Source organism: Mandrillus leucophaeus, unplaced genomic scaffold, assembly GCF_000951045.1.
Source record: "Mandrillus leucophaeus isolate KB7577 unplaced genomic scaffold, Mleu.le_1.0 Scaffold55, whole genome shotgun sequence".
Classification (NCBI taxonomy): Eukaryota; Metazoa; Chordata; class Mammalia; order Primates; family Cercopithecidae; genus Mandrillus; species Mandrillus leucophaeus.
In genome coordinates this window covers 4,120,965-4,131,128 of record NW_012105919.1, presented here as the reverse complement: position 1 = coordinate 4,131,128, position 10,164 = coordinate 4,120,965, and the positions used below count along the sequence as shown (strand labels likewise).

Genomic DNA, 10,164 nt, shown 5'->3' with positions numbered 1-10,164 from the left:
GAAGTGTTCAAACAACTGTAGATGACTTTTTATCATCGCTGTAGTGGTTACCTTCAAGCCTTCCCCTCCCCCATCCGGCCGCGGCTTCCTCCCCCGCAGTGCCAGCCCGTGACGTTAGAGCAGAGTCTGGGTTCTGTGTTTAACTGGAAACTAGAACGAGATGGAAGAGGATGTTCGAGGCCCCTCCCTTGACTCTGAACGGACGCCCAGGGAACATGCGACCCTCTCTCGCGACGCCTCCCACCCACCGCTAATACTTGCTCCTGTACCGGGGGTGCGGAGGTTGGAGAGAGGAGGCTGGTGTCTGCATGGTAGGCAAGGAGGGGTGGGGGCGGAGAAGTGTGAATATGTTGAATGAGGGACAGGCGGGGACACAGACCATGTCTTTTGAGCCCAATGCCAACTCACCAGGAGCCAGCGGCCACTCCCATCAGGACGGGGGCCCCTCCCCACCTGGTAGTGCACCCTGGTCTCCGCCGCCCGTGCGCTCTGGCGCGCATGACTGGGGTGCCGGCAGAGGGCGCGCGAGGGGGGCCGGGGTCAGGCGGGGTACCCCATGGGAGGCGGGATTGGGGGGAGGTCCCTGGCCGCCCCTCCCGCCCCCTGCCCGCTCAGCCCGCTTGCCTGGAGCTCCAGACGCCTAGGCAAGAGCCCGCTGCGCCCCCTGCGCGCTCCTCCTGCTCGCGGCACGGCTCCTACCTGTAGAGTCCGGACGGGCGCTCCCTCCCCGGGCACCTACACCTTCTCCTCCTTCGGAAGTCTCCCGTCCAGCTACCCGGGTCTTGGACAGGCGGCACCGGGACCCCGAGGCAGGGCGCCAGGCTTGAAACAGGTGACATGTAGACGTCCCCTGGTCCAACCTCGGAACCTGAGCGCCCTTCTGCCTGGAAAGTTTGTGGCTAGGCGCCATGGCCAAGAGCAGCTCGCTGAATGTTCGCGTGGTGGAGGGCCGCGCGCTGCCCGCCAAGGACGTGTGAGTACCTCTCGGGCGCTTCGGGGTGATGGGCGCGCAAGGCCTGGGGTGGGGCTGGGATCGCCCTTTCCGCGTGCCAGAGCGGGTTGGCAGGAGGGCGAGGGGTTCTTGTCTAAGACTGGGATTGGGGCAGATCCGCTTTAAAGGGGCGAGAGGCCCCATGCCCATGGCTGTCCCGGTGGCAGGGGGGCACCTAGACTTAGCAGATGCCCCGCCCCACCCCTGGGCAGGGGAGGGGATGTCTTTGTTCCCGGGATGTACTCAAGGGGGTCTTCCAGAGCTGAAGAGGGGATTAGAGGGCCAGATTCTGTCAGATCTGGGAGGGACAAAGCCGGGGGGTCTCTTCCTTAGTCCAGTCATGTGTTGGAGGCGGCTCCTCCAGGCCTGAGTGGGGGCCTAGCAAGGGAACCCTGGGGAGGACCCTTGGAGGGCCTGGGATCAGATGAGCCCCAACATCCTGTGTGGATCTGGTGCTTAGGTTTGCAGAGTGTCACCAGGTGGCCCTCCAGGGTCCCTTTTACCCTAAGCCCTGAGCTCCCCAGTCTTGTGGCTCCCAGCCTCGTGTGGGCCTTCCCCCGGGGCTGAACTGCTTGAAGAGCCAACTCCCTGCTGGGAGCCCCTCCCCAGCCAGATGTGATGGGACTGGGGGACCCTACGACTCCCTTCACTACCAAGTCCCGAGATATGCTTCCCCCTGGGCTGAGTCAGCAGCTGCTGAATCAGCAGAATGTGTGTGGGGGGGTCCCCCTCCTGCTTGGCCTAGAGCCCAGGAGGGGCTCTGAGGGCCTCAGCACCTGCAACAGGTGTGGGATCCTCCGGAGGACATGTGCTGTGTGACCTTGAACCTGCTTGTCTCTGGGCCTTGGTTTCCCATTTGGGCAATGAGAGCTCTGGACCGGAGTCCCCGTCTGGTTGCCTGGGGTCTCCCATCCAGCTGGGAGGGTGGAAGACCTGTTAGGAGTTCCCCTGTGGCCCAGGTGAGCAGGAGCATGTATTGGGAGCCTTCGCCTGTGTCGAGGTTCGGTCTTAGCTCTGTGCTGATTCCCCAAGCTGTGGGTTCCCTGAGAGGACTTTCCTGCCTGATTTTATGACACTCCCAACCCCCAAAACACTGCAGCTGTGTTAAGGGGGCTGCTGTTGAGAGCAATTTTTGCCACCCTTCATCCTCATCGGCTACTCCAAATAAACACGCCCTGAATGAGAAGCCGAGTGTGTGCTGTGACAGTTCAGTGACTGGACAAGCCCCCCTCTTTCTGAGATGTCTCCTCAGAGCCCCTGGGAATGAGACAGCCTACACTGTTAGGGCATTGAGGCCAGACTGGGAGCCTGGCAGCTGCTAGGCGGTGAAAGGAGTCCTTTCCAGAAACAGGGTTCTCACTCACCGAGCTCTGGCCCCTCCACCAGTCCGGGTGAGAGGTCATGAGGGGGCGATGGGTGTCTCCCCTGCACCTGGACACTGGCTCATGGTAACCTGCTGCTTCTCTGGAGAAGGGACTTGAGTCATTCCTGGTTCCTGCAGCTCTTGACCACCCTTCCTGCCCCCAGTTCCTGGGCCAGTGAGCTATGAAATAGGTCATGCCCTAGAGCAAGGGTGGGGAGGAGTCACTTAGCCCTAGCTGGGGGGCGGTCCAGTCACCCTGCCTCAGTTTCCCTAGCTGTCAGCACCCTTCTTCAAAGGGGCTCTTCCTGTAGGATTCCTGTAGGCTTCCTGTAGGCTTCGATGCCTGGGGGCTCTTAGTTGGGCTGTGTTTATTCCCTCTTCTCCTAAGGGAAAGGGCCCAGACTGCCTAAAGCATTGCCAGGTTTGGGGGCCATCCATTCTGGCCTGGGAGGAGGCCTCTTCAGGTAATTTTAGAGTTTTTACTATTAAAAATAGTAGCAGTCAGTCACTGAGGGCTTAGTATGGACAGGCCCTGTGCTTAACACTTCATATAGTCCTATTGGCGTCTCTTATTTTACAAATGGGGAAACTGAGGAACAGAGCGGCAAAGTCACTTGCCTAAGATCACCCAGCTGCGATTTGAACTCTGACTACTCCATGCCCAAACCAGACTGGGCAGGCGATGGCTGAGGGGCCTGCTTTCCCAAGCTCGAGCTGAGTCAGGGGCCGTGGGAGAGGCCACAGGTCTGCAGAGATCAGGGGTCTGGAAGCAGCCACCCCCTCTTGCCACTGTCGCCCTCCCTGATAGGAGTCTGATAAGGCCCTCATGCGTCAGAGCCCTGCAGCTGACTAGTGCTGAGCTTGGCTCCCAGGAGGGCCTGGAGGTCAGGCTGGTTCTGCAGAACAGGGCGTGTCTCCCAGCCCTCTGCTAGTGGGATCCCAGCCCATCTGACTCCACATCTGTAGTAGGGGAAACTGAGGAATGGGAGCCTGCATAAAGGAAGCTTAGGGGTGGAGAATCCAGGGAGGGAAACTGAGACACAGGGCATTACCCAGCCACAGGTGTCTGAGGGTGAAGCCCAGATGGGGAAACTGAGGCTTCTGGAGTTACCCAGTCCAATGGATTTGGGATGGAGCCAGAAGGGGAAACTGAGGCCTGGGGCACTCCACAGAAGGATATTCAGAGGTGGGACCCACAGAAGTTCATTAAGACACTGACCATCACCTGTCTAAAGTGTTCAGGGATAGAAGCCAGGTAGGGAAATGGAGGCATTGGAGCGTCCAGCCAGAGAGGGATAAGGGAAGGAGTCTAGAGAGGGAAACTGAGGCACAGAGAAGGGCTTATCCAGCAAGATAGGTTCAGGTTGGAGCCAACTCTTAGCGCCAACATCCCTCTTTCCTGAGGCATTTGTGGATCTATACAAACTGGACGGAAAGACAGTGGCAGAGATCAAGGGAGTGGTGCTGGGGCATCGAGGGAGAGGGCCATTTGGATGAGTAGAGGTGGCATTGGTTTAAGAACGCGAGTGCGAGCCCACAAAACTGGATTCCAGTCCTATCTCCACGATTACTCCCTGCCTCCAGAGAAAGCACTCCATAAACCCAGTCATTCAGAAATAGCTCTGGAGGGCCAATGCATGCTAGATGTGGGGGCCGGGGTGGGGAAGAGGGGGACACAGACTCTCCCCAGGAGTTCACAGTTTGGAAGTGGCAGGGAGGTGGGGAGACAGATACTAAACACATAGAGAAATAAGGGAGGCTGGGCGTGGTGGCTCACTCCTGTAATCCCAGCACTTTGGGAGGCCGAGGCGGGTGGATCACTGGAGGCCAGGAGGTGGAGTCCAGCCTGGCCAGCATGGTGAAACCCTGTCTGGACTAAAAATGCAAAAAATTAGTCAGGCGTGGTGGTGTGCACCTGTAATCCCAGCTACTCAGGAGGCTGAGGCAGGAGAATCGCTTGAACTTGGGAGGCAGAGATTTCTGTGAACCAAAATCGTGCCACCGTACTCCAGCCTGGGTGACAGGGTAAGACTCTGTCTCAAAAAAAAAAAAAAAAAAAAGAAGAAAGAAGATGATTTTAGGTAGAGGTCATTTTAGACAGGACAGTGGTGGCCAGGGACAGACTCTTGAGGAGGTGACTTTGGACTGAGACTTGAATGGCAGGAAGGAACCAGCCATGGTAGTATCAGGGCTAAAGTGTCTTAGGCAAAGGGAACAGCAGGTGCAAAGGCCCTGAGGCTGGCCCGGGGCCTGATGAAAGACAAAGGAAGCCTGTGTGATGGAATGGAGGAGGAAATGAGGGGCCTGTTACACAGCTTGGGATTTGCAGGTGATTGTTATTATGAAGGGGGGATGGAGCTGGCCTGAATTGGCAGATGACTCACAGCTACTTAAGGGGCTGCAGCACATCTTAAGAGATTTAGAGGGTTGATTTTGAGGCCTGGGTTCCCTGGTCTTTGCCTGTAGGGAGGGTCCGCTGAGTCTGTCCCTGTGGAGGGCTGAGGAATCGGGAGTCCCCTCCCCAGGGAAGCTCCCAGTGAAATGAAAAGCTGGGGACACAGCGTTAAAGCCCCTGCAGGGGAGAGCTGGGGGCCAGACCATGATCCAGCCCTGCATTTGAGTTCCTCCAGCCCCCTAGGAGGTGTGTGTGTGAGCATCACACCTGATTTATAGAGCAGAGAAACTGAGGCCAAGAGGGAAGGGGACTTGCTGGGATGGCGCAGCTAGAGGGTGGTGAAGCCAGGCATTCAAGACGCTCCCCCTGACATGCTCTGGCCTCTGCATTGGGCTTTCGAGGCCAGGACTCTGAACCTGCTGGCCTCAGGCCTCCCGGTTCCATTTCTATGGGTGGAAGCCCAGAGCGCACAGATGTGGTGGAGACATCTCCTGCTGGTCTCCTGAGGTTCTACTTCTGAGCTGGACTTGCTGTGTGACCCTGGGCAAGTCCCCTTCTCTGTGCGTCCGTCTCCCCTGCCTGCCTCATGACGGGGACCCTCCACCCATGGCTGCCCTGTCAACCTGCTTCCTCCCTGAACCCCCTCCTTCTGCAGGTCTGGGAGCAGCGACCCCTACTGCCTAGTGAAAGTGGATGACGAGGTGGTGGCCAGGTGAGGGGTGGCAACACCAGGCCTGGGGGGAGAGGAGGAAGGGAGGGGTCTTTCTAGACCTGGGAATCTGGGACCAAGAATTCACATTTAAAGGGGTGCTTACCCTGAGGGGGACTCGCAGGCCTGAAGGGGGGTGATTTGTGCACAACTGGGACTGCCAGCTCCTCTTCCCAACCAGCCCTGCCTTCACCCTCTGGACCTGATGCTGTCCCTGCTGGCTCCCTGGGGCTGACTCAGCGCTGCCAGCCTATGCCTCCTACAGTGGCCTCCCTGGGGGCGGGCAACTCACGCTTGACTGGACTGGCTGGTTCCGGGCCTGCCGGGTGCTGCGGGCACTGGGGATGTCTGTGTGCATGGGTGCGTGCATGTGTGTCTGTGTGTGCACCTGCCCAGCTGGGCCTGCTTGTGAGTTGCAAGGGTGGGGGATGTTTCAGGGCTAGTGTGAGCGCCTGTGACCATGTGCCTATGTCCTCGTGGCTGTGCAGGGCACAGGCTCAAGTGTGTGTACCAGTGTAGTGTGTGTGTACATGCACGTGCACATGGCTGCCCTGCACACGCATGTGAACACCAGTGCCTGCCGATTTGGTCACACAGGCACTGGTGTGGACACATGTGAGGGTGTGAGAATGTTTGGGGTGTTGTGAGTCTTGCAGGGGGACATCAGGTTGGGCCTTGCTTGGCTCCCACCCCCGCAGGCCAAGGGACAGCTCTCAGGGGCCTGATGGGGGTGGGTGGGCTGGTGGGTGGCTGAGGCCTTGGTTCCTATGGAGACGGCAGGATTCAGGATGCTCCTATTCGGGTCCAGATGGGCTCAGAGCTGGGGGTGGGGAGCCTGCCTGGGGGAGGGGCCAGCTGCAGCTCCTCCCTCCACTGACTTCCCTCCACTGTCCTCCCTGTGCTCATGCTGGCGCCTTGATACAGTCCCTGACACCACCCCAACCCCACAGATTGATTTTCTGTGTGACCCCAGGCTGCTGTCTCTCCCTCTCTGGGCTGTAAGAAGCCTTTCAGCTCAGGAGCCGGGGAATGTTCAGAAGACATTTGACTGGGAAAAGGTCAGGTTGGGGGAAGAGGGTATTTGGGAGGAAGCACTGGGGGTCCATCTGAGGTTGGTGCCACTGGGCCGGAGGAAGAAGGCAGTGTGTGTGTGTGTGTGTGCATGCGCGCATGCACATATGTGCACTCTTTCTTAGGGCACAGTGTGGTGAAAGGAGGGAGGAAGGGAGCAACAAGTGTGAGGACCAAACTTTGCATCCACAAATGTGGGTGTGTCTTTACTGGGCAAAGCGGAATCTTTGTTCTCTGCTGGGTAAAGGGAAGCACCCCTGCAGGGGCGCCACAGCAGAGATGCTGTATGTGTGCACCTGCTTCTGGGCTTGTCTTGGTCCCCATTCCTCCTGTGCCTCCCTCCTGCTCACTGTGTACTTCAAAGCCCTGAGTGCTCCGTCCCTTGCTCACCTCCTGTCTCCTGGCCCCTCTCCCTCCCCCATTCCCACCAGACACCTTCCTATTCTTCAGCTCACCAAACTCATTGCTGCCACAGGGCCTTTGCCCATGCTGTTCCAGCCTTCTGGAATACTTGTCCTTGTCCTCGTTGTCTCTCCCCACGCTGCCTGACTAGCTTCTACAGGAAGCCTTCCCTGATCCCCTCCGACCCTACCCCCAAGACCCAACCAGGGGCCCTTGAGCTAACTCCAATCCCAGGACTTCTCCCACCATGTCCTAATTGCTAGGAGACAGCGCCTGCCTGTGGAAGGGGGATCTGTGGGGTAAACCCTCACACCTCTTCCTCTGATCCCTGGAACTCAGCACAGGCTGGGCCCATAGTCCAAGTGAATGTGGAGTAAATGAATGAACAAATGAAGGAATGGAATTGTGTGTGTGTGTGTGTGTGTCAGTGACTGTGTGTTTGTATGACTCTGTGTGTGTGTGTGTCTATGTGTATCTGCTTTATATCATTGTATAAAGCTGTGTGTGTGAGTGTGTGTCTCTGGATCTCCGAGTGTGTCTCTGTGTTCCTGACATATGTCTATTTTCATGAACGTGTCTGTTTTCTGTGTGTCTCGCTGCATGTGCCTGGCGTCTATATTTCCAAACCCAAAGGCACATATTTTTAGGACTTTCTGAGGGTGCATATGTGTATCTGCTTATGTGTAAATGTGTCTCTGTCTCTGGCCTCCTTGATGTATCTGTGAGTGACTCTGTCTCAGTGTGAATCCGTGTGTGTATATCCGCACATATGTTTCTGTGGGTCGCTGTTCGTGTCTGTTGGTCTCTGTGTATCTGGGACCTTAGTTGTGTATTGGGGCCTTGTGTGTGTGTGTGTGTGTAGGACCATGTGTGTGTTCTGTGTGTGTGCCTCTGTGTGTGTGTGTGTTGAGAGCTCTGGTGTATGTCTGATACTCTGGGTATGTGAGTGTTGGGGGGTGTGTGTGTGTCTATGCCTGGATTCATACATGCTTCAGTGTCCCTGGGTGAGTACATATCTAGGATCTTGGAGTGGCTGTCCTTGGGTGTGTGTGCGTGTCTGGGCCTCTAGCCGGGTTCGTGTGGGGGTCTCTGAGTGTGTGTGTTTGTCTGGATTTCCGTGTGTGTGTGTGTGTGTGTGTGTGTGTGTGTGTGTCTGGGTCTCCAGGTGTCTGCCTCCTGTGTGGCCCAAGGACCCCCAGCCCCCTGCACCTCCTTTCGCAGGACAGCGACCGTCTGGAGGAGCCTGGGCCCCTTCTGGGGGGAGGAGTACACTGTGCACCTGCCTCTGGATTTCCACCAGCTGGCCTTCTACGTGCTGGACGAGGACACCGTCGGGTGTGTGGCTGGGGAAACTGGAATGTGTGGGTTGCAGACCCAAGCCTGGGCACCTGAGGGGAGAGGGGATGTGGGTCCACACCCCTGAGGGTGTGCCCTCCCATCCAGACCTTGACACCTGCCCCCACTTCTCTCTGGGTGGGGCAAAGGGACCCCTGACTCGGACCCTCACGTGCCCGCCTTCCTGCAGGCATGACGACATCATCGGCAAGATCTCGCTGAGCAGGGAGGCGATTACAGCTGATCCCAGAGGTGGGCAAGGGGCACGGGCAGAGGGAGGAGGGGGCCATGCCCAGGGTGAGCATTTGCAGGGGGCATAGCACGTGGCACAGGGAAGCACAGAGCCTTCAGTGGAAACTTATTTCTCTTGTTGCTTTTGTCTTTACTTTTTGTTTGTTTTTAATTGTTGTTGTTAGAGACAAGGTCTTGCTCTGTCACCCAGGCTGGAGTGTAGTGGTGCTATCATAGCTCACTGCAATCTTGAACCTCTGGGCTCAAGCGATCCGCCCATCTCAGCCTCCTGAGTAGCTGGGATTACAGGTGCACACCACCACACCCAGCTAATTTTTTCAGAAATATCTTGTAGACATGGAGTCTTGCTATGTTGCCCAAGTTGGTCTTGAACTCCTGGGCTCAAGCAATCCTCCCACCTTGGCCTCCCAAAGTGTTGGGAATACAAGTGTGAGCCACTATGCCCAGCCTTGTCTTTAGTTTTTGAGCAGTTAATTTGTTTGCCTAGTTCAATATTCAGATTTTACAATAAGCACCCCAGCTACTCTGTTCCCTTCCTGACATTGTCAGCTTCTTGTGTGTCCTTCTAGAAATATTTTAAACATATATAAGCAAGTAATAGTCATAATAGCAGGCTGGGCATGGTGTGTCACACCTGTAATCCCAGCACCTTGGGAAGCAGAGGCAGAGGCAGGAGGATCGCTTGAGCCCAGGAGTCCGAGAGCAGCCTGGACAACATAGGGAGACCCCCTCGCTACTAAATATAATTTAAAAATAGTAATAGCAGCAAACGTTTATATACTGTATCTATAAATATAAACATACAACATATATTTATATGTAATAAATACAAATGTATAAATATTATTCTGAACACTAAGTTCTTTACATGTATGGACTCAGTGAGGGAGGTTGATCATAACCCTGAGAGGTAGGTGCTCTAATTATTAACGCCCACTTTATAGGTGAATAAACTGAGGCACGGAGGGTTCAATGATTTGCTCAAGATTACATTATTAAGTCAGACAGCCAGGATTTGAACCAAAGTTGTCTAGTTCCAGAGTCTGTGCTTTTTTTTGTGAGACAGTGTCTCATTCTGTCACCCAAGCTGTTGTGAAGTGGTGCAATCTTAGCTCACTGCAGCCTCAACCTCCTGGGCTTAAGTGATTCTCCCACCTCAACCTCCCAAGTAGCTGGGACTACAGGTGTGCACCACTACGCCTGGCTAAGTTTTGTATTTTTTGTAGAGGCAGGGTTTCACCATGTGAAACCAGGCTGGTCTTGAACTCTTGGCCTCAAGTGATCCGCCTGCCTCGGCCTCCCAAAGTGCTGGGATAACAGGTGTGAGCCACTGCAACCAGCCGAGTCTGTGCTCTTAATACTGCGTTTTTCTGGCTGGGTGCGGTGGCTCACGCCTGTGATCCCAGCACTTAGGGAGGCCAAGGCAGGCGGATCATGAGGTCAGGAAATCGAGACCATCCTGGATAACAAGGTGAAACTCTGTCTCTACTAAAAATACAAAAAATTAGCTGGGTGTGGTGGCGGGCGCCTGTAGTCCCAGCTACTAGGGAGGCTGAGGCAGGAGAATGGCGTGAACACAGGAGGCGGAGCTTGCAGTGAGCCAAGATCACGCCACTGCAGTCCAGCCTGGGCGACAGAGCAAGACT

The 10,164-nt window shown here is 56.1% G+C and overlaps 1 protein-coding gene across 1 annotated transcript in view; it reads left to right on the top strand.

Annotated features, from left to right (window-relative positions):
- Positions 1–620: 620 nt before the first annotated feature.
- The window catches only part of RASAL1 (RAS protein activator like 1 (GAP1 like)), a 36,185-nt gene continuing 26,641 nt past the window's right edge, over positions 621–10,164 (top strand). The window contains exons 1-4 of the mRNA XM_011997941.1: positions 621–973; positions 5,405–5,461; positions 8,153–8,266; positions 8,457–8,518. Of these exons, the coding sequence (XP_011853331.1) occupies positions 909–973; positions 5,405–5,461; positions 8,153–8,266; positions 8,457–8,518 (298 nt within the window). The 5' untranslated portion in view covers positions 621–908. The remainder of the gene's footprint in view (positions 974–5,404; positions 5,462–8,152; positions 8,267–8,456; positions 8,519–10,164) is intronic.